Source organism: Trachemys scripta, chromosome 13 (genome assembly GCF_013100865.1).
Source record: "Trachemys scripta elegans isolate TJP31775 chromosome 13, CAS_Tse_1.0, whole genome shotgun sequence".
NCBI lineage: Eukaryota > Metazoa > Chordata > Testudines > Emydidae > Trachemys > Trachemys scripta.
This window is the reverse complement of record NC_048310.1, coordinates 28,373,371-28,397,691: the sequence shown is the minus strand read 5'-3', so window position 1 is coordinate 28,397,691 and position 24,321 is coordinate 28,373,371. Positions and strand designations below refer to the sequence as shown.

Genomic DNA, 24,321 nt, shown 5'->3' with positions numbered 1-24,321 from the left:
CAGTCATGAAATCACTAAAGTTTTCTATTGCAACTTACTATATTTATACTATATTGCATTTGTTTGCCTTAAATACATACCTCCCTTTTTATGGCCTAGGCTATACAAGGTAACATGGATCTTGACACTGCAACAGAAACTCTGACTTTTTTTGAATGAGCAGATTTCTCAACCTGGACACCGCATTAAATGCTAGTTTTTCAATTTCATTTAGTATTTTTAGATCAGTCTTGTTTAAAAAATATTTAGTACACAAATAGCAGGAAAAAACAATGAATAGTGTAACGTGTTATAGCGTACAATGCTGTACACACCATCCCTCTTGTTTGTAATAGGTGTTAATTCAGCTATGCTACTGAGTGACAAAGTAAAACCATTTCTTGATAGTTTTTACTCTGAGGCAAACTTTTCTAGCAGTTTTGCATATTTCTTAAATGAAAAACAGACATCAATTACTCACACTTCTGAGATCAATACATTTATAAAATATATTTATGGTGATGTACACTGCAAGAGTAATGCCCCATCTATTAACAGGAATAGAGCTAGAAATATTATGTCTTAATATCCTAGTATAATTATTAACTCTTTAATACTAGAGGATTCACTGCATATATTGATTGATTCATGCTTGACACAGGAAATTGACTTCAGGAGTAGTAAGGGAATTAGTATACACATCTTTAAGGGATGTTGAATGGGATAATTGACCAGTCTGTGTGGAATAACTTTTTTTTTTTTTCAGATTGCCAAGAATCTAAAAAGGCTGCCACCTTCAGTGGAAATGAATCTGGTCCAATTGGAATTTGAAACGTCAGTTGTTTTATGTTATATATTTCTATTGGGTCCTATTAAACTACTAGATTTAAATTTTGTTCAGGATGTATTCACTGAACATTTGTACATTGTGAGTTAGAGGAAATATTTTGTCTATTAAATTTTGGAACTCAAACTAAATCAAAGGTCATGATGGTTTCATGTTAGACATCAGTTACTTCTAATGCATACACATCTGATCGTGAATTTGGATGGACTAACTCATCATTTTTAAGGAATACATCAGACTATCTACAGCCTCAGGTGTCTCTTGCTGCATGAATGTTGGTTTTATATTTTGAAAAAGTTCTCTTTGCAATAATAAAAGGGCTAGAGCCCAACGTAATTGTGGCTACATAATGATCTGCCTATACCACTACTTATCCAGCAATATTCCAGAGCCATTTACAAACTTTCAGATTGGGCCCACTTGAAAATTTCAGCACTTGAATGCATGCAAACTTCCTTTTGAATAAGTATACAGCCTTTATGGGCGCAAAGGCGATACAGCTTTCTAAATAGAAGCTGATATAATTTAATGATAATTAGAGGAAGATGCTATATTGAGGCTGTATAAATGTAGCCTAGGCTTCTTTCATGACCTTGCTCGGTTTATAAAAACTCTAGTTGGTTAAAAGTGATGATGTTTCGGCTACTTATTGCAGCTATCAGGATTATAGGTTAAGAATGACTAGCCAAGATGCGATTTATAGGGCAAGTGTCAGATAGGCAAAATGGATTACTCTTCTGAGTAAGGTCATTAAACAGTGACATTAACAAATCTCTTGCCAAAAGGTTCCATAAACTTTAAGAGGGCTTGACCACTTTAAGTTTCAAACTCCCAGACTGTGGACTCCGCTAAAATAGTCACCTGGGAAGTACCTGCTAATGAAGCTGGACATCCTTAAATCAGTTGGAATCGCTGAGCTGGTGTGGGAGAGAGACAAGAAAAGTATATACTGTACCAGTTAAATTTTAATGGCTGCCATTCTCCACTGATCCTTAGTCAGCAAAGTAGACTAAGTTGAGGATGAGTGAGACCTGCCAGCCCCCAGCATCACTCTGATTAATTATGTCCCACTTCTTTTCCCAAGGTAGGTTTGCACTGTCATTGCATATCATGGGCCCACTCCTTCTCACAGCCACCAGATTTTCCCAAGTCCCTTTTTCCACTATCCATAATCCTGCAATAATACATTGTTTATTCCTCTTTACTTTGGGAATACAATTTCCCCTCTCACCTTTTGTCTCATACCTGTCTCAGGTTCCCAGCAGCCCTCAACCATCTTGACAAGGAAATACTTGAAGGGCACCTAATCAGCAATTACACAGTTAGTGGAGATGGGCTGCACATGATCTAAGTGAATTGGTAGATGGTTGAAGTTAAGTGGTTGTGTGAATTTACTTTGGAGTGTTCAAGTGCTCTACTCTGACAGCTCTACCAGAAATGCTGTATGGCTAGACATGCAGTTACTCCATACTCTAAATTAGAGTATTTGCTTAGATACATAGTGCAGTAGGAGATGAGAGGCCTCAGCCCACTCTGGATAAATTAGAGAAACTACTCTCCAGTTCTCAAAAGATCAACCATGAGTTCATGACTACATATTTTCAAGTGAAGATTTCTCTTACATGCACTGAGTTGTACAAGATGCATTACAGGTTAATGAAATATGGAAGGAAAAAATATGAAGGCTCATGTAGGAATCTGCTTTAGATGTTACATTCCAACAAATAATTACAAAGCAAGCAAAGTTTCAGAAAGGTCTTTATTTTAAAGTAAAAAAAAGTTTGTTCTTTCTGTGCAGTAGATAACTTACTCCATCATTAAAAGTTACAGTATACCATCAGCTTTAAATTAGATAAAATGGCATTTTGTGTTTAAAGACTTTTCAGTTTTTAAAAACAATAATTCCTCAATTTTCTAGACTTTAAAAAAAAAAAAAAAAGTCCTAATAGGCAAGTTTCACAGTTCTGGTAAAAGCATTCTATATTGTTAAGGCTCCATTTAAGATTTTAGCCAAAGAAATGACCCTTCTCACACCCAATCTAATCATTTTAAAAAATATTAAGTCACTCCAGGTGTCGTCGTCCCTACCATATTCATGGCCTTACACTCACTTTCCAATGTTTCTGTGGGTGAGTCTCATCTAACAAGGTGAATTGAGGATACAAAGTGCTGTTAAATACTCTACAAAATTTCAAAGAGCAGTATGACTTAAGTTGATAATGTCCCTTTCAGATCATACAGCAATACAACTGGCAACAGAAGGACAATCCTACTTCATCTAGTCCAAGAGCTACAAGCTACACCTAAGCAGCATGTTATTAGCTTGAATAGCAATACAAAGCAGTTCAGAATGTTGTTAGATAGGGTTTAGTTCCACAATCCTAATTACATCTAAATCTCTAGCACTGTTGTGGACAGTGCCATCATTTCAGAACCGGCTCTATCCATAAGCGAACTTCATGATTCAAAATCTTGAGGCAGTATGGTCTGTCAAACTGAAGTACTGTATGAAAGGCTGCTGAATGAAGCCTTCTATTCAGAAGCATTCAAGCCTCTTATAAAAACAAAATAAATTAACATCTCAAAACACATGCTTGTTAAATGTCTACGATCACAAATACACAATGTAAAAGCAATAGGGAACTGAAAGCTATTTGACAGAAATATACAAAAGGATACTAAATTATACTGACCTTTTTTATTAGCACAAAGTTTAAGTATTAAACTAGTTAATATATTATGAATCTGCTGACAGAAAGGAAACAGCCAACCTCAAACTACAGTTGTCTAATATACTACTTCCTGTAGGAGACTGCAGCAAAAGTAGTTTTGACCCCCTCCCCCCCACTAAGGCTTTAAAAACTAAGTTTTTACGCCACAGTAGGACATTACTCAGATTTGTTCCTGTCATGGAACATAGGCACTTTCCAAGAAATTACACAGTAATTAGAAAACAGCAGTGGTGCAGGCAACAACGCTTGTTAAAGAGACCATTTGGAGTCATATGCCCTCATACTAAAATTGAAATATTAGCAAATGCTGCTTTGGGTGGTGTAATAAATCATCATCTGAACATAGCACTTTATACTGAACAAAATAACACTTGGATTTATTTTAACCACTTTACTTTCTAGTCACAATATATACAGGGAATGGAGGGGGAAAAATCCTTTCCTGATAAATGTTTATAATTAAACACCGGCTGTTAGTGTCTCAGAAAGAAAGATCTCTTCCTCACAACCCAAATTTTGTAGGAGTATGTCTTGACATGATTATGTATAGTAGAAAGTTGTTAGTTGAAAATTTAAAGCCATAGCTAAAACTAATTACACTCACCTGAATAAACTTTAAAGGAAAAATGTGAACATTAAACAAATAGTTATTTATAGTAAGTCCACTTCTAACACCCACCCTGGAATAAACTAAGTGGAGTAGCTCTCAGGAGTATGATTCTATTATGCAGGCCATGATGAAACATTTCCACTATAAAAGATTTTTTTCACACATCCTTCTGTAATATTAAATAATAAAATCCTTTAGTTTTATAACCTGTGTTGTCTTTTAAAAGGAGCAAGGCTTTAAACAAACCCAGCCAGCGACATGTGAATCGCATAGGACAATCAGATAAAATTCAGGGTTGTGCTATATATAAAACAGTTACCTAAATTGAGCATACAAAACGTATGCACAGATACAGAGTAATTAGAGGCACAAAATACAAGTTGAGTGAACATCATATTGGCTATCCTGTTTTGAAAGTTTGTCCCTTGGCTCATTGCACTAACTCAGATTAAAGAAAAAACATTTTTATTTGACCTATCGTAAAATAGCTATAATAAAGTATATCAGATTGTACCTAGTTCAAAAAAAAATTTTGCCAAGAATTTCAATAAAGATGTACTCCTTATTCATGGTGGTCCTACTACTAAAATGTTGTGTGCTCCGGTTCTGAAGCCTAAAGCTGAATACTTGTATTTTTCTTAAAAATTAATGTACATCTATATCTTTACTTTCCTTGTGAGATACACACCTCACGAGCGGTAAAATGCTGAAGATCAGCTGTATCCTTACTCTACAGAGAAATAGTGGCCCCAAGTCACATTTGCCTCAAGTTTTTTGGAACCTATGCAATATGGAGCTCAGTTTGATTAGCTATTATTTCCAGAGCTGTCCCAACCCTTTAAAGAATGCTAGTGCAAAGTGGTCAAAAGAAAAACATGTTGAGGGCATTAATTCCACAGAGAACATAACAGGAAAAAATATGTATTGAGAACACTGACAAACTTCTGAAGATATCAGACATGTCAAATGTTTAGAAACATGCACAGCTCTGAGAACAGAGGCATAGGTGATTAGTTTGGAAAGGTTGTCAAAGGGGTAAGTGCCACCTAGGTTCAAGTTTGCCTCAGGTCACAAATTGGAAAAATAAATAAATTTGGTCTTGTATTTGCCTTTATCACAAAAACACTACACATTGGGCCATCCTGATTATCACTACAAAAGTTTTTTTTTCTCCTGCTGATAATAGCCCACCTTCATTGATTAGTCTCGTTAGAGGTGGTATAGTAATACCATTTTTTCATGTTCTCTGTGTATATATATCTTCCTACTGTATTTTCCATTGCATGCATCCGATGAAGTGGGTCTTAGCCCATGAAAGCTTATTCCCAAATAAATGGGTTAGTCTTTAAGGTGCCACAAGTACTCCTCGTTCTTTTTGCTGATATAGACTAACATTGCTACCACTCTGAAACCGACACAATTTGAGTGGCTGTTTCTTGTCAAGAGAAAGTCTGAGCAGGAGATAGCTGGCAGGTCAGAATTAAGGTGCATTGAAAGATCTGGTAAGGGAAGTTTGCACATCAGCTGCTGGTATCCTGCCTGACTGGCCAATGCAGTTTATACTTCACCTTCATAAGCACCAATCCTGACTAACATGTTAAATGCAAATTTTGTTAATGATGAGAAAAAAGTTGGGATAGCAATTCTGTATACCTCAGAAACAAGTCAGCAGTTTGAGGGACTGGCTGGTCTCATCCAGGCAATGGAAACTAAACAAGAGAACTTCACAAAACACAGTATAAATACATACAGTCAAAGGGCATGATTGCAGTGAATGCAATACTCACATTTCTGTGGTGCTAACATTTACTGTCTCACTACAACATGCACATCCCTAAATGGGCTTTCACTCTCTGGAAATAGTCTGGATTTCTTCAAAGTCAAAAGACTAATTCTGAAGGTCAAAGTGGCTTACTTCCAATACGTACTAAAACAGTTGTTTTCATCTCATCTAAGAAATGAAATATGGTTTGTCCCTTGGTTTAGGGTAAAGAGAGCAAGATGGGTTGTATCCATAATAGAGGTATTTTGAACCAACTTCAGACAAAAATCATTTCCTGTACAACTGCTGATCAAGAAAGGCTTTACATAATGTAAGTTATAGGTATGGGGGAGGCATGAGTTTGTAGAAAAGTCATCAAGGGACAGGGGAACGTGAATTATTGCGCAATTACTCTTTCCAAAAGGAGCTAGAGTATAATCACCATATAATAAACTGTAGTTCGCCTGTGTATTCCCCGCCTCTCCGCATACAGCAGTCTTTTGTCTTGAAAACAGCTTGGCACTAAAGATCATGCATAGATGCAGCGTCCAAATGTACTGTCACTTTTTCTTAAGGTCTCTGACAAGTGCCACACTGCTAGCAGATCTAACAAAGAATGAGGCAGTGGAATCATAAGTACAGGATTGGAAGGGATCTCAAGAGGTCATCAAGTCTAATCCCCTGCACTCAAGGCAGGACTAAGTAATAACTAGACCATTCCTGACAGGTGTTTGTCTAACCTGTTCTTAAAAACCTCCAATGACAGAGATTCCACAACCTCCCTAGGCAATTTATTCCAGTGCTTAGCCACCCGACAGTCAGGAAGTTTTTCCTAATATCTGTTTTAACTGGGAAATTAGTTCAATAGTGCATCTGCACGTGCTATTAAGGCCTTTAATCTCCCAGATTGCATGTAGGAAAGGAAATATTAGGAAATGCTGCAAGACAATTCCCAGAAAAATCCTCAAATTATTCCAGAAACAGGTAGTCCAACAATTGCTTCTAGGCACTTTCAGACTTCTTTTAAAGTCACTCTCCTACTTTGAGATGCAGAGGAACCATTAGTACACATACATTTGGAATAATCTCCTTCACATAAGGAGGGAAATTCTAAGACTTCACAGAAGGGAAGTGGTGGCTCAAAATACATTTTGACAAACTTCGTTACAGACTCAGTTCAGTCCAATACCTTGGGATTTGGCTGTATCTGTGCACACAAAGTAAGTCCTTAGTTCTCCCTTTCCTTTGACATTAATGAGTCCCCTACATTCACATGAATATCCCAGTTCCTGTAATATTTTGCTTGTCTCTTCAGTAACCTGAGTGAAACAGAAATAGTGAAATTCTTGTAAAACACCATGGAAATTAACTTTGAGGATTAAGCAATAAAAATGCTAAAAGTAGTTTTCTAGAAACATCTGAATGCCCATCTTTGTACCTGGATTTTTCCAAGTTCACCAGTACTCTCCATCCTGCTGGCGACATTGACAGTGTTTCCCCAGATATCATACTGGGGTTTACGAGCACCAATCACACCTGCTATTACAGGCCCATGGTTTATCCCTACAGAAATAAAAGTACATGCCATTAGAGTTAATATAATTTTGCACTTCAGTAACTCCTTCCAGCAGAGGACCACTTTAGTGATTTATAACCAGCAATGAATAAAGCCTCACTGCACCCTTTGGGGATAAGGAAGTGACTTGCCCAGGGTAACGGGAAGTTTGTGGCAGAGCTGAGCATGTCATCCAGATCTCCTGTCTCACTGACCTGTGCTTTAAGCAGAAGTCCACCCTTCCTGCACTTCATGTAGAACATTAACAGTCTAACAACAATCCTAGAATTGCCATGTAACGAGCCAACAGCAGCACACTACCCAGCGCTCTCATCACTCCCATATCCAACCAGCAAACACACCATGCTCTCCCTCTCCTCCCCGTTTGCAGCTGCAGCATTATTTTCCCTTTTCCCACACCCAGCACCAGAAACGTCCCTGAATATTGCAGAAATATCAGGATGATGAGACTACAGCCACACTCCAAGGTTAGAGGTGGAAGCTTGGCGCATTTAAAAGCTAGACCAGACAATGTTCTCTCTCAGTATTTATATTATGCTTATTACCATAATATCAGTGTTCAGTGTCAAGAATAATTCAGCATTGACCAGTGGCTTGACCATCTAATAATCCTTTTCCAGCTCTAGTTTTTGCAAAGCTTGTAGCATTCACATCCTGTATGAAACTGAACTTACCAACACGTAGGCGGAAATTGTTAAAGGAGTGTCTGTTGATGCCATCCAGTTTACTCATCAAGGCAATTCCATATTCCACCATGATCCCAATTTGAGCATGTTGTCTCTCCTGGTCCTAGGTAATTTATAATGGATATTAATGCCTTAATATGCAAGATCATGTCAAGCTCTCAGTGTAATGAATGGCAACTTACAGTTGAAAACAAGAAAACAGCAAGTTGATTTTAAAGGAAATAAGCTGACACCAGCTTCACTGGTCTGGTATTAAGGAGTGATGAATTATCTGCTGTATGTAGGGCTGTAATTCCATTACATGCGACATCTTGGTGACAGTTTAAACCACAGTATTTGTTCTTGACACAAGAACCCAAATATTGCAATTATAGCCTTAATTTTGGAACATTTCAGAAATATATTATTTATAATGTGAAAATACAAAATACAGCCCCAGAATATATTTCCTATCCTCCTCTTCCATACCTGAGACTATGACTGCTGATAATTTCCATCTTCCTTTCCATCCCTCTACACTCTGTCACCTACACAGATCTGAACAAGTAGAATTCTAAATGTGTTTATACTTCCAAAGGGTATCATACCTGGTTGTTCTCTTGGCCTGGTGCGACACTAAGGCCTGCTGCTGCCATGTAAGTGCTTCCAATGGTTTTGATTTTTTCAACACCACTAAATTTAGGTTTTAACAACAGCTGATTGGAAGAAAGAAACTGAATTATACTTTGAGACCTTAATGGCTTATATCCCCATGTGTTCTCACCAATGATCTTGTAGTCCCTACCACATACATAAGATTTATCTCTAGATACATTATGTCACTTTATCGCAGAAAACATACATTTTAACAAAGTGTGGAAGATTTCTTTTGCTGCTGTTTCCCTCCACCCACCCCCTTTTTTGGACACACATTATAGAAATGTAGTAAATCCTGCAACCCGGTAATAAAATCTGTGACAGATGGGTATTTGCATCATGAGGAAAACCACTAGGTCTTGTTTATACTGTACTATTAAAGGGTTAGATGGGCTAACCGCATGAGCACATCAGATGGAAATGATTAGAATTTCACTTTCCAAGGCTGTAAGGCTGAACTAAGAATCCTGGTTCATCTTACTAAATTTTTTTCACTTTTCATGGTTCCTACATGGAAACACTGCTCTAGAAAGACATTTTATATTGTAATCATGTAAATCCAAGCTAGGTTTGCCTGAAACTTGAAATACCTCATCAAAATCAGCAATGATTTCATTCAGCAGCCGCAAGCACTCCAGTCCCTCTTTATTGACATCACATTCGGTATAAAACACCTTAAAATCAGGTACTGATGCAAACATGACACAGACACAGTCATAAGACTGATGGTACCAATCCTGTTGGAAAGCAATAGAAATTTCACAGTTACCCTGTAACCCCACAGTGTATAATCAAAATTGCGTTCAGCTTTTAGTACCTTTAAAAAATAACTACAACTAGAAATGAACCAAGCTAAGCCACTGGAATTCAGCAAAATTATCAGGACCACCATATTTTCGTATTTTTATTGAATCAGAATTCTAAGTGCTGAGAATGAAATCCGATCAGATACCTCCAACTGCATTCTACACAGTGACTGCTCGCTCTGCTCCAATAGCCCCCATTCTCCCAGCTCAGTCAATCCAGTGACTCACTATGGAGGTGTTGGCAGAGTGAGGTGCAGGGTCTAAGAAGCGCCGCTATCAGTGCCCTTTTATCATCTGCCATCAGGGTGCTGCCAAGTGGATGCTGTCTGCCCCTCAACTAGCTCCTTATAGGAATTAAGTGAATCAGCTCTGACAAAAGGGGTCTTCGGAGAGGTGAATACTAACGTCACTAAACCAATTATTAGTGCCAAAGCCAATGATCATCTCCGATGTGGATTTCCATGCCCCACTCCTGCCATGGCTCTTAATGCCATGGGGGTAGCAGCTCCTTGGGCTTGGGAAGGCCATGGGATTCTCATATCATGGTCTAAGAAGAGGGAGGAACAGAGGAAGCAAGCAGTAGCTTGTAACCCATTCATGGGCGGTGACGTGGCATTCTCACAGGAGTCTGATTTACCATCCTTCCTATCAGTAGAGTAGATTAAATATACCTCATTTAATTTGTCACCGATGAAATGAGCAGCAACATGTGCCGGAAGGACATTTTCCAGCAAGAGCCTGTTTACGTTCTCCATGGTTTCAAATTGTTCATGTTCTTTTTTAAATTTATTCTTCCACAAGCAATCTAGTCGACAGTAATACTCAATCTGAAAACAAGAATTCATACAGCAAAATAAATCCCCATAGCTCTGAGATAAGAGTTTACAGGTTTCAAATTAAGTGAAAAGGGGGACAGTGACAGCCAAGTTTTGTCAGGACACTTCGGACCCAAATGGCCACTGAAATTGTGACTGAAAACCTGCACAAGCATCTGTTTTTGAAAACAGAAGTCACATCTACACAAGTCAACAGCCATTTGTGCATGCGACTGAACTGGCATCAGATGTACACTAGTCCAATTTGCACACAGAATCATAAGACTGGTAGGGACCTTGAGAGATCATCTAGTCCAGACCCCTGCACTCATGGCAGCACTAAGTATTATCTAGACCAGTGGTTCTCAAACTTGGGCTGCCGCTTGTTCAGGGAAAGCCTCTGGCAGGGCGGGCCGGTTTGTTTACCTGCCGCGTCCGCAGGTTCGACCATCGCGGCTCCCACTGGCCGCGGTTCGCCTCTCCAGGCCGATGGGGGCTGCAGAAAGTGGCACGGGCCCAGGGATGTGCTGGCTGCCCTTCCTGCAGCCCCCATTGGCCTGGAGCGGCAAACCGCGGCCAGTGGGGGCCGCAATCGGCCGAACCTGCGGAAGCAGCAGGTAAACAAACCAGCCCGCCCTGCCAGGGGCTTTCCCTGCACAAGCGGCAGCCCAAGTATGAGAACCACTGATCTAGACCATCCCTGACAGGTGTTTGTCCAACCTGCTCTTAAAAATCCCCAACGATGGAGATTCCACAACCTCCCTAGGCAATTTATTCCGGTGCTTAACCACCCTGACAGAAAGTTTTTCCCAGTGTCCAACCTAACCCTCCCTTGCTGCAATTTAACCCCATTGCTTCTTGTCCTTGTGACATTACACTCCATAGCCTTTATGGAAATATCCTTATGATATGGATATGACATAACAGATGTATTTTATGCAAGATGGTTCATGTAAGATATCATTGGAAAAGTTATGATTTACAGAATGTGATTATCCAATTTGTATGCACGTATCATTTCTGTATCTAAAGTTAGGAATATGGACTAGGTAACAATTACAACTGGGTGTATATTGGGAAGACACCCACAAGATGACAGGCCACCAGATTTGATGGGCCATTGGGAAAGGAACAACAAGACTGTGAAGATACTAATCTCTCTCCCTCCTAATAGGCATTCTGGGATGTAACTGTGACACTACTAGGTCAGGTGGTCTTGTCACCTGATACTAAACATTATTTTGGACTTCTTGTAACTTTCCATTAAAAAGGGGGGTCAAGTTTGGGAAACAAAGGATTCCCGCCTTATGTAAACCTTATTTAAGGGTGGGGAGCAAGGCAAACGGGACTTCTCTCCATGACCTGTCTGCCCAAGAAGAAAGACTGCAAAAGACACCTGAAGGGAAGGCAAGGGTGGAGTCCAGTCTGGAAAGAAATATAACTAGAACATTAAGCTATAGAAACTTTGCAACCTGCCTAAAATAACATTTAGGGTAAGAAGTTGCATTTTGTAACCTGTTCCTTAAGTATACTGAGCTTAGCTTGCATGTTTTGTTTTGTTTGCTCAGTCATCTGCTTTGTTCTGTTATCTCTTATATTCACTTAACATTCACCTTTTGTAGTTAATAAAGTTATTTCTTGTTTATAATATAACCCAATTTGTGCAATTCATAATTGGGGGGGGGCGGGGGTGGAAGAGGCTGTGCCTACCTTCCTCCACATTGAGGGAGGAGGCGGATTTCATAATATACCTTTGGGTTTGCATTCCAAGGGAGGTGGAGTGCTGGGGCAAGTCCCTTAAACTGATCTCAGTGTCTGTGTTGTTCTGCAGTTAGGTGTGGCCCTGCCTGTGTGTGTGCTGGAGGCGGCTTAATAGCCTGCCTCAGCAAGACAGGTTAAAGGGGGCCCAGGCTGGCAGAGCAGGCAGACTCAGTGGTATCTCAGCACATCAGGTGGCAGCTTTACAGGGGGCAACCCGTTACAGTCCTATCCTCAGAGGTTAAGAAAAACAATGTTTCTCCCGCCTCCTTGTAACAACCTTTTACATACTTGAAAACTGTTATCATGTCCTCTCTCAGTCTGCTCTGTTCCAGACTGAACAAACCCAATTTGTTCAGTCTTCCCTCATAGGTCATGTTTTCTAGACCTTTAATCATTTTTGTTACTCCTCTCTGGACTCTCTCCAATTTGTTCACATCCTTCCTGAAACGTGGTGCCCAAAACTGGATACAATACTCCAGTTGAGGCCTAATCAGTGCAGAGTAGAGCGGAAGCATTACTTCTCGTGTCTTACAATGCTCCTGCTAATACATCCCAGAATGATGTTCGCTTTTTTTCCCAACAGCATTACACTGTTGACTCATATTTAGCTTGTGGTCCACTATGACCCCCAGATCCCTTTCTGCAGTACTCCTTCCTAAGCAGTCATTTCCCATTTTGTATCTGTGCAACTGATTGTTCCTTCCTAAGGGGAGTACTTTGCATTTGTCCTTATTGAATTTCATCCTAGTTACTTCAGAGCATTTCTCCAGTTTGTCCAGATCATTTTGAATTTTAATCCTATCCTCCAAAGCACTTGCAAACCCCCCGCCTCCCCAGCTTGGTATTGGCTGCAAACTTTATAAGCGTACTCTTTATGCCATTATCTAAATCATTGTAAAGCCATCTGTATTTTTATTTAATCATTATAATTCAATTTAATAATTATACTTTAATTAGTTTAATAAGTATATTTATTTTGAATATTGCACTGTCCCAAACCACCCTGCCAGAAGGGTGGAAGATGATTTATAAATACAATTGAAAGTGACTAGACAGTGTAGATTCTGGGTGCCCAATTTTGTGAGTGCAATATCGGAAGTCACTTTTAAAAGTTTGTGTCTTCAGAGTTAGAATCCAAAATACTATTGAAAAATGTGTAAAAATCTTTCCCAAACACTATAAAAATGATTTTTCGGTGTCTAGGACAAACTACAGGGATAGAAAACAGGTGTCTTATATTTAACACAACTATCGCTGAATAAAAAGGACTGTGGAGTTTTTGTTTTGTTTTTTATCCATACCTGTCTTGAAAATAGGATCAGAGTTACATAAAACAGAGCCAGGTATAAGTTAGTCATCGATATTGGATCTTTCATGAAAAACCTGGAATACAGAAAAGCAACATACAATCGTCATTTTGAATCTTTTGGAATCTCTGGATGTTTATAAACAGAACCCCCTGGCGTTCCGAAGAACTCTAACAGAAACAACACAAGTGACAGTCCCCCAATTTTAACGTAGTCCCTCTGCTTATGGGTCCTGTCTTCATAGCTGTTCGCCTGCATCTTAATGGGGCTTTTCAGTCATACTGAGCTAACACATTTGAAAATCACACCCCTTTTTGCCCAGCAAGACATAACCACAGAGGCTTAAAGTAGGAAACAGCTTCCTTGCTTGTGATGGGCAAAGAGACTAAGCGCTTGTCTACAAGACAACTGGAGCTGAAATAAATAAATCTGCTGTAGTTCACACCTTTAGATATTTCGGTATAAGTCTGAGTGGACGCACTTATTCTGGAAGAAGAGTATTCCATGTCACACTTCCAATCCACTCACTGAAATAACTAAAAGTGGGAATTCCAACCGATTTAGTTATTTTGGTTCAGTTCCTGTGTTAGACCAGCCTGAAGTCTCAGCACACTCACGTTATCTTTTGGCTTGATCCCACAGCTCAGACAACTGCCACGCTATGAAACAACTGTGAGATTGTACCCAGAAGATTTGCAAATGAGCACATCAAGCTTCTCACATGGTACACACGATTTATTTTATGGCTTCTTTGCCCCGTTCAATTAGACTGGTGGAGTTAAATGTTTGGTTTTTAAAAGTATTTGGAGTCAGGAAAGTAATTTCACAGTTAACTGTTGTGCTGATAAAAGTGGTATGATTAGTGTTGCTTTGGCAAACACATGTTCTCCACAAATACTCATTCCCCATCAGCTCTGGACAAATATTGGATATACCATGAATATAAATGTCCTACCATTTTCTAAAGATTTAATGTACAATGTAGACAAAGTGCCCTAGACTTTGCCATGCCATTCTTCCCCTATGGAAAGTGGAGTACAAAGTACCACACATCTTAGGGTTATTACATTGTGAAGTTTATTTTAAAAGACTATTTTAAAATGTGTGAAATGAGCAGCTAAAGTAAGCTCGCTTAAGAACCAGCTAAAGCACATCTATTGACCGAATTACTCAATATTATGGAGAATACTGGAATTTTATGGAGGAGAACAGCCTCCTTCATAGTTTATAGGTTGAGGCCAGCTTCACATTATAGGCTCAGTTTTCAAATTCCCCTCACTAAAATCCCCAAAATGAAACCAGTCTCCCTGAAATTTCACATCCCAAACCTCAACCCATGAATGGTACCATTTTTATGGGAAGTCTGGAAAAATAATTTTTTTTCTAAGATTATGATATATAAAAAAATGTCCTAATGGTTTCTGGCTCAAAGTGTTGCAGTACTTCAAAATTCCAATGAAAGTGAAGGACTCTACCAATCCTTTTCATGGAGAATTATTGTCCATTACTGGGGACTTCATAGCATACCTTAGAGTGGTATTGGTGCTGTTGTTGTAGCCTGCACTCAAGTTCTTTGAGGGATTAAAGATGAAGATGTATACAGTAAAAGCGATGGACAGAAGGAGAACTTTGAGTTCGAAGCTCATCCGAAGGAATACAGAGCAAGCAATAAACCCTAATATGCAGCAATAAGTATAATACTGTAACAGAAGAAGTTAATGAGATGCTGAATAATTCACAGTCTTAGGACAAAGTATATTTTACTGCTTGTAAGGCTAGGAATTTCATGGCTATCATAATTTAGATCAAGTAAAGAATTAAAGCAGTTGTCAGATATAATCTGTTTTTTGGAAAATCTACTAACAGACAAAACTTAGGCTTTCACCAATTTACCCTTGGATTTATCCAACATAAAACATCATTATATAAAAAACAATTAAGCAACACCTTGTACAAATGAAAGTGAAGAGCTTTTGACAAGAGGCTTTTTTTTCTATAACTTACTAGTTTTAAAAATGGATTTCTATTAATGTTTTGAAGATCAAGACTAATTTAGAGAGACAACATAGTCTAGTGCAGGGGTAGGCAACCTGCGGCATGCAAGCTGATTTTCAGTGGCGCACACACTGCCTGGGTCCTGGCCACCGGTCTGGGGGGCTCTGCATTTTAATTTAATTTAAGCTTCTTAAACATTTTTAAAACCTTATTTACTTTACATACAACAATAGTTTAGTTATATATTATAGACTTAGAGAAAGAGACCGTCTAAAAACGTTAAAATGTATTACTGGCACGCGAAACCTTAAATCAGAGTGACTAAATGAAGAGTCAGCACACCACTTCTGAAAGGTTGCTGACCCCTGGCCTAGTGACTTAAGCAGAAGGCTGGGAACCAGGAATTTCAGAATACAACTACACTATAAAAAATACACCACACAGCAGTGACTCTCAGAGCCTGGGTCAACTGACTGTCTTGTGCTTTGGAGCTAAAAGTACCATTGTAGACATTGCCATTCGGGCAGGAGCCTGGGTCCGAAACTGAGCAAGGCGTTGGGCCTCAGAGCACAGGCTCCAGCCTGAGCAGGTACCTCTCCACTGCTATTTCTAGCCCCCTAGCAGGAGCCTCACAAACCCGAGTCAGCTGACCCAGGTTCTGAGACTCATTGCGGTGGGGGTTTTTTACTCTGATTTTTGACCATGACTCCCTTTGCAATCTTGAGCAAGTCACAGCCTCTTTGTGTCTCAGTTTCCTCATCTGTGAAGTAAAGATACTACCACTACTTATTTACCTACCAGTGGGGAAGGGGGGGGGGGAATTCATTAATGTGGTAAAGAATTTTGATGACTTGATCCAAAACCCAGTGAAGTCAATGGAAGAACTCCCATTCACTTCAGTGGGCTTTAGATCAGACTTTAGGCAAATCCTAAGTATTGTTTCAAAATATTTACCAGTTTTACAATCACATTCTTTGTTTCTTTTGAGTATAAAAGAGAAAAATATATACAAGGCACTGAACAAATTACTAAGCTCTTTGTACCATAATAGTGATAACAGATATAGGGCAGATCAATAGAGCTAGCACAATTTACACCAACTGAGGGTCTGCTCAGTAGCACGTGATATACTGTATTGGGCCAAACTTGTCCTCTTAAAAAACCTTGGGCCTGATTTTCATAGATTCAAAGGCCAGAAGGGACCATTGTGATCATCTTGTCTGACCTTCTGTATACCACAGGCCACCGAACTAACTCAAAATAATTCCTAAAGCAGATCCTTTAGATCACCATCCAATCCTGATTTAAAAACGGTCAGTGATGGAGAATCCACCACAACGCTTGGTAAATTGTTACAATGGATAATTACCCTCACTGACAAAAATGTACACCTTATTTTCAGTCTGGATTTGTCCAGCTTCAATTTCCAGCCATTGGATTGTGTTACACCTCTCTCTCCTGGATTGAAGACCATTATTAAATTATTTGTTCCCCGGGTAGATACTTACAGACTGTAATCAAATCACCATTCTTTTTGTTAAGCTAAATAGATTGAGCTCTTTGAGAACACAGTATTCCAACAGCAGTGTCAAATACAGAGGTAAAATAACCTTTCTACTCCTCCTTGAGATTCCCCTGTTTACACATCCCAGGATCACATTTTCAAAGGTGCTGAGTACTCAAAGTGTCCATCAGGACTTTAAGAGTGAAATTCACTATAGGTAGGTCAACAATGCAGCAGGGAAGGTACTTCTCAGTGCAGGAAAACAGACCCAGGCTCGCTCTGCTTGAGCCAGCGCGCTAAGAGTAGCAGCGTAGCTGGGGGTAACATGGGTGGCAGCTTGAGCTAACTGCCCAGTACCAACTGGGGCTCTTGATGGGTTTGTACTCAGGCAGCACCTTTCCAGCTGCAGTGTAGACACACCATATATGCAAGAGGTCAGTGCATATCCATGTACCATTTAAAACCTTTCCCCCCATGCTATCAGTATACCCAAATACACTTTACAGCACAATAAATCATCAATATTTCAGTCATATCCACCATTTGTTTTCTTATTACTTTTCTCAAATTCCAGCTTTGCTTTTTTTAAATCCGAAAATTCCAAAAAGAGAAGCTATAAAAGCATCTTCTTTAGATTCCACTTAATGCAGAAAAATAGTATGAATGACCATAGACAGGACAGCTGGAATTGCAGAGGTGAAGCTTTGTGCGCTCAATAATTAAAAAGCTATATTTTTAAAGAGCAAGGGGAAGATACCAAGCGCCTGCCAGCTGTCAATATTAAACCCAGCATTTGAGAAGTGTGTGTTTTAATCTTGGAAGAAAACTGGTGTTCTACTCACAGGCAAGACGACATCCTTAATACAGGATTCAGTATAGTCCACAGCTGTACTTTTTTCAGTACCCTGATTCACAGGCTGGAAAGAATGGAAAAGTTGATTAGCAGCAGAATGGGATGTGCCTCATACGCAAACAGCACATCATTACAGCAATGAGGGCGTGCACAAAAAGGTCATGTCAGAACTTGCAGCATATGTTTCAAAAACCGACCTAGCTCAGAGCTGGGCAATCAAGTGAGAAAACTTGTTCATGACCATTCTGGTGACTCTTCAACAGAATTTCATTTCTGAACATTAAGTGCCAAAATCTGAGTGCAATTCCCCTGAAATCAATGAACAGACTCCCTTTGGATGTCAATGGGAATTGGGTCAGTCCTTAAGTAAGTGCTAATTATTCTTTAATTTTAAAATATTTCCCACCTTTAAAGCACATTCTTGTCTGTCTGGGCTATAAATTGAAAAATCTACAAGACTGAACAAAAGACTAAATTGCCCAATAGGATTCTATATAAAGTTTAACAGATAGATAATAGTATACACTCTATTGTACTGTACCAAACTGGTCCCCTAAGTACACCTGAATTTCAAAAGGTGGTGAATGCCCACAACTAATGACTTCATCTGGCATCAGGAGTGCTTAACACTTCTGGAAAATCCAGAAAGATGAACTACAAAACCATCTCTTGGAGAACCCACATAATGCAGGGAATTACAGCTGGAAATGCTTACTGACAGGAGTTTTGGGTTATCAATCATTTAAAAGCTCTATTTTCATAAAGAGAAGGGAAGTTACAGAGAACCTGCCAGCTGTCAATATTACACAGAGCATTCCAGGTCTCTGTTTTCATCTAGGAAATGGAAGTGATGCTTTACTCACCACGCAGGTGACAGCCTCATCACTTGATCCAGTAGCGTTTGTGGATCTACTTTTTTCACCAGGCTGATTCATTGCCAAGAAAGAATATAAAAGCTGATTAGCAGGGGGGGGAGAGGGGAGCGAGTGGGGAGACAGTCATTGGTTACATAAATAATAGCACCAGCACCCTGGGGCCCTGCTCTGATTGCCCTCTGGGCCCTACTGTACCATAAACGTTAAATATCAATGATGATTCCCTGTACGCATGCGGCACATCGGCAAAGTGATCTGGGGTTGCAAGAAAAGGTCATGTCAAAACCTGACACAAGTTTTTCAAAAATGAACCTGTTTTCAGAGCTGGGTGACCAAGCGAGAAGAGTTATTAATGAATATTTTGGTGACTTCTAAACAGATTTTTGTTTTTCAGTTTTATGGGCCAAAAGTCCAATACAATATGTACATTGAAGTCAATAAAAAGACTCGCTTTGGATTTCAATGAGAATTGAATCAGACCCTAAATCCTGCAGTCCTTATTCAAATGAACTCCCATAACGGGACTAACAACTGAGTAAACATTCCTGAATAGGACCATAAATATACCATCATGGCTCTGTTTTAAAACAGGGTTCCAATTCATACTTTCCTTGGTTTTCCCCCTCAGTGACCTTAGCTAGTGCAATGATGAAGTGCTGTTTTGCCTATACATCATAAAACCACTACCCACTCACGCCCCAAATAATTTCATGTTATAAAAAAGCTGCAGTTCTCTTATAGCAATAGTAATTATAACTAGCGGATACTATAAACGGACAGCCTGAAACAAAGAGAATGTGATATTATATATGGATTTCTGGTTCTACAAATTGGGTGTCTTTCCTCTGCATTCTACTTTTCCCAACATACATCATTATCTTTCCGTACATCAGCTCAATGTTAAAAGCAAGTAGTGAAGAGTTAAACATCAGAAAATAGGGCCAAGAACATGGTACTTGAGATGGGAGAGGAGTGGGGTGGTCAAGTCTGCAAAGGTTATAAAATGAAAGAAATGCACAGAATAAAGATAAATGCAAGTACTTACCAAATTAAAAGTGGCAATAATCAGCAACGCACCTATAGTGATGACTGCTAAAGGGAGTCTCACTAGAGGCATGGTTTCTACCTTATCCGAAATAGCACAAAGGTGGCGCATAGGAGGCCATTGTTCTGAGCAGCATTTCTGTAAAGGAAACAAGTTTGTCTTAACAAGATGTATTACATGGAGGCTTTAGTGTGCCAAGAGTCATAATTCTAGATACAAGAAAAAACATTTTGTCCATTGCACACACAAAAGTCTCAATACAGTATTAAACAATCACCAGGGCACAAGAAAATGTTATCTCTGTTTTAAACAGAGAAGTGTTGTTCTCTAATGGTCAGAGAGAGAGACTGAGAGCCAAGACACTCAGGTTGTATTCCCAGCTCCAGAACTGACTCACTGAAAGACACTGAACAAATCACAACTATGCCTCAGTTTCCCCATTAATAAAATGGAGATAAATGCTTCCTTATTCCACAGGGGATGTTTTCTGAGACTCAGTTAATTTATTTTTTTCAAAATAGCTTCATGTCACCTAATGAAACATGCTAGAGAAATTATTATTAAATTGTTTACACTAAAATTTGCTATTTTTTCTTTTATGCTTCAAACAAACAACTTAAAGGAAGCCAAATAAAATAAACCAATCATACACCAAAAAACCCCCCAAACCGGCACTTCCTATAATGGAAAAAAAAAATCTCTTTGCTAACACATACATCTATGCAGAATGCAAACATTATGCCAATGGAACAAAAGCTTCTTATTCTGGGATACTGAATCCAAACTGTCCTTTTGTAGTACCCAGTTGGCAAAATCAAGCCTAATGCAATGTTGGTTATGGATTTCTTCCTTTTTCTTCTCTCCTGTGGCTCAGCAGAATATATAATACAACATGTGCAATTCAAGAAGGGTCTGCTACTTAATCCTGTAACAAAATTACCATTCTTATATCAGGGTGCAGTGAATGCAGTCTTTTGGCCTAAGGGTATGTCTACACTGCAATTAGACACTTGTGGCTGGCCTGTGCTAGCTGACTGGGCCTCCCAGGGCTCAGCTAAGGGGCTGATTAATTGTCATGTAGACGTTCAGGCTCAGGTAGCAGCCCAAGCTCGGGGACTCTCCCACCTCGCACGGTCCTAGATCTCGGACTCCAGCCCAAGTCCAGACATCTATACACCGTAACTAACGGCCTTGTAGCCCGAGACCTGCAAACCTGAGTCAGCTGGCACTGGCCAGCCACAGGTTTTTAATTGCAGTGTAGACATACCCTAACTGGCTTAGGCCCTGGCTACCTAAGAGAACCATCTCTTTTCACATCTTTTTTCATGGTAGCTGAGATCTGCAATGCTGGGAGTGGCTGATGGCAGGAAATTCTCAACAAAGCTTTAAAATTCACTTCCCTCCTTGGTCCACCAGAGCCAAGTTTAGTGACCTTAAGAACACACAGTAACGCTCCCCTGTTCTCCCAGGCATTTTCAAAACAGAGGGCTGATTTGGGAGTGGGCAATGGGGAGGCTGGACTGGAGGATGTTGTCTCTTTTTGTAGAATTGCACTCTGTTTTTGTGCAGCCTGTTTTAATTTTATTTGCATACATTTGGTAACGTACCTGTGTACCACAGCATAGTCAATTCAAATGCAAGTCATTTTACTTTCTAGAATTCTAGGTTTACTTAGGTCCACCTTTAAGAGCGTTACCCTTCTGCCAGCTATGGAATCGCCACCATTACAACATTCATGGATTTGCATTTTTCTTATTGCTTATGAATTCTAATAGTCAATCTAGTCCTAAAATCAATATGCACTCAAAACTCCCTTTCACTTGAATGCCAGTTTCAACATAGAAAACTACAGGATCCATAACCAGGATTACCACTATATAGGGTAAAAAAACCCAGAAAATACGACTGCAAGAACTAAAGGACTTTTTAAAAATCCAGTTAAAAGTGTGTTTACAGCTGTATAACAACATGTAAGAATTATGATCAGAATTTTCAAATGCGGGTGCTGGACAGTCAGTCCCATAATCTATATTTGAGGCACCTAAATACAAATGTCCTGACTGTGGGAAGTGCTGAGCATTAACAACTCTTATGAAAGCTCAGCACCTCTGAAAAGCAGGTCATTTCTATCTAGATGCCAAACTGTAGCCATCCACTTCTGAAAATATTGGCCTATGTTTTTACTTACCAGGCATTTATCAGCAAAACACACACACAAAATAAGCACAATTATGACTGCTACAATTCCAAATGAAAGTCCTAGTTTTGCGGTTCTAAAACAGAGAGAGGAGAACAAAGTTAAACAGGAGTATTATGCATATTGTCATAGTCAAATTGCAACTGACCAAGTAACACTCACTACTGCAGTTTCCCATAACTAAAATAAGTATCATTGCTGTTCTTTTGGCATTAGATGATCATGAGAAAGGGCCTTCCATGGATGTTTATTGCCCTCTCTTAGCAAAGATTCACTTTCAGGTATTCCACTCTCTCATACAAATCATGTGTTATTACCCCATGTATAAACCACACAGCCATCATTAGTGTCACAGCAGAGAAAAACAGTTAAGGCAGAAAATTTAAAAGACCAGGGAAAGTCAGCTGTCTCCGAGCTGTGACAAAGAGCCATTTAACAAACCTTTTTTCAAGTTCCTCTATCATGTCTCCTTTTCCTCTCAAAGAAAAGGGAGCATGAGGCATATACGCCATGTGCTCTCAGTGAAGATATCATTATTTTATTAGTAACTGTCCACTTAGCAGTTTCTCATCTTTGTATTTTAGGCTCAAATATTCTTCAGTGATGCTTTTTTGTACTTGAGTACCAGCCTAGTCTCTGGCATTAGAGTCATATTAAGCAACTATATTAATAATGGTATCCTTGATCGGATAGCAATACTAGAGCTAATATTACTAACCTAATTCATAATCCTGACATCATTACAAGAGATGTTTGTGGTAAGAGTTTCCTTAGTGCTCCACAGCCAATTACAGGTGTCTTGCCCTTCTCCCCCATCATCCAAACTCTCACCAAATCTGGTCTTCCTCCTCCAAACATCTCTGAAGGTGTCTCCATCCTGACTGCTTAAATCTTTGTCAAAATTTGGGCCATCTCTACTGATCTACTGTGTCTTCTCTCGCCTCTGCAAATGTTATCACCAGTCTATACAAGATGCCACTGCTGCAACTAATTTCCTCTAATGAATATAACACTAAAAACTTCTAGTAGTTTCCCAATATGAATTTATAGTAGCCCCCTAAGATTACACTGTATTGTTGAGCTAGTCACTCGCATATTCAAACCCCTTCATTGATTTTCTCTTTCCTTCCCCATCAAATTCAGGCTTCAAACCCTCCTGAACTGCCTAACCCTACTCTCCTTTGTTCATCTTTGGTCATTAAGGTGATGGTCAGAAAAACAATCTAAAATGCACTTCCTTACTTAATAGATCTTCTCCCTGTGTGTAGTGAGCACAGCTAAAACACACTACTAAGGAAACACTGTCCACTTAGATTAATGCAGCTGTCCTGGCTCAGGTGCAAAACTACCTATGAATGCACCATACTAACAAAAAGTATGTCACAATTAAGAATGAATATGTATGTGTGTATGTAACTTGTTAGGTCAACCCAGCCATGTCATGCAGGGATATGAGAAATCCACATCCTGAGCGACGTAGGTAAACCTATCAAACCCGTGGTGTAGACAGTTCTAGGTTTATGGTAGAACCCCTCCTGTCACAGTAGTGCATGTCTACATTGAAGCACTACTATAGCGGTTTAAGTAGACAGCCTTAGCTACAGCCCTTCAGGATGATCTGGAAGACCTAAAGGTGTCGCTCACATGCAAGCAATGTTTTATCCAGAGAATCCATTTAAAATGTAAAGAAGTGCAAAACACCACACACTTACTTTGGCATGACAAACATCTGTATCACAAATATACAGAGCAACACAATACTGGCACAGGCAAAGTAACTCCTCAGTCTGGGGATGGGGATGGTGCGATACTGAAACAAAGATTGTAATAATTTAATAAGGATAATTCTAATTCTAGAGTTAGTTTTTGTAATCTACCACTTGTATTTTTTAATTCTACCACAAAGTATCTTTGCACTATACTATTAAGCCAAGAATGTGAAGAGAAAGCCAGCCAACCAACTAGAAAAAATGTACATTTAGGCATCGTTGAAGAAAAATATGCCAGTCCAAAAGAATCAGTTTCTAACCAGCTGGGACACCTAACGAGGTGCAGTAACTGCACAACAGATTATTACACAACATGTAAGTCAGCACAGCTTCCAAACTAACTCTTCCTATAAGGGTTTATTATACGACTATTTATATTATCATAGTGATTGGGGGCCCCATCCTGTGTGAGTAGATTAATACACACACAGTGAAATCTGTTTTAAACTACCACACGAGACACCAGAGGAAAAAGTTTTAGCAGAAGTTCATTTAACTGAACGCTACCCAAAACTGAACTGAAACCTTGACGACACTGATGCAGCCTCAAACTCTTTATGAAAGTT

The 24,321-nt window shown here is 39.3% G+C and overlaps 2 protein-coding genes across 4 annotated transcripts in view; one reads left to right on the top strand and one right to left on the bottom strand.

Annotated features, from left to right (window-relative positions):
- Positions 1-3,113, top strand: part of BRD7 (bromodomain containing 7) — a 35,313-nt gene extending 32,200 nt beyond the window's left edge. The window contains exons 17-18 of one of the 2 annotated variants that reach the window (XM_034788214.1): positions 746-813; positions 3,059-3,113. In XM_034788214.1, coding sequence (XP_034644105.1) covers positions 746-810 — 65 coding nt within the window. In that variant the 3' untranslated portion in view covers positions 811-813; positions 3,059-3,113. Of the gene's footprint in view, positions 1-745; positions 2,497-3,058 lie in introns of those variants that run through there. The other variant, XM_034788213.1, reaches the window with a different exon arrangement.
- A 3,288-nt stretch (positions 3,114-6,401) lies between these two features.
- The window catches only part of ADCY7 (adenylate cyclase 7), a 116,004-nt gene continuing 98,084 nt past the window's right edge, over positions 6,402-24,321 (bottom strand). For both annotated transcript variants that reach the window (XM_034788880.1, XM_034788881.1), the window contains 13 exons: positions 23,699-23,796; positions 21,978-22,062; positions 19,790-19,927; positions 18,733-18,795; positions 17,859-17,933; positions 15,045-15,217; positions 13,512-13,593; positions 10,306-10,461; positions 9,419-9,565; positions 8,780-8,887; positions 8,181-8,295; positions 7,369-7,493; positions 6,402-7,249 (listed from right to left, as the gene is read on the bottom strand). In XM_034788880.1, the coding sequence (XP_034644771.1) occupies positions 7,103-7,249; positions 7,369-7,493; positions 8,181-8,295; positions 8,780-8,887; positions 9,419-9,565; positions 10,306-10,461; positions 13,512-13,593; positions 15,045-15,217; positions 17,859-17,933; positions 18,733-18,795; positions 19,790-19,927; positions 21,978-22,062; positions 23,699-23,796 (1,512 nt within the window). In that variant the 3' untranslated portion in view covers positions 6,402-7,102. The remainder of the gene's footprint in view (positions 7,250-7,368; positions 7,494-8,180; positions 8,296-8,779; positions 8,888-9,418; positions 9,566-10,305; positions 10,462-13,511; positions 13,594-15,044; positions 15,218-17,858; positions 17,934-18,732; positions 18,796-19,789; positions 19,928-21,977; positions 22,063-23,698; positions 23,797-24,321) is intronic.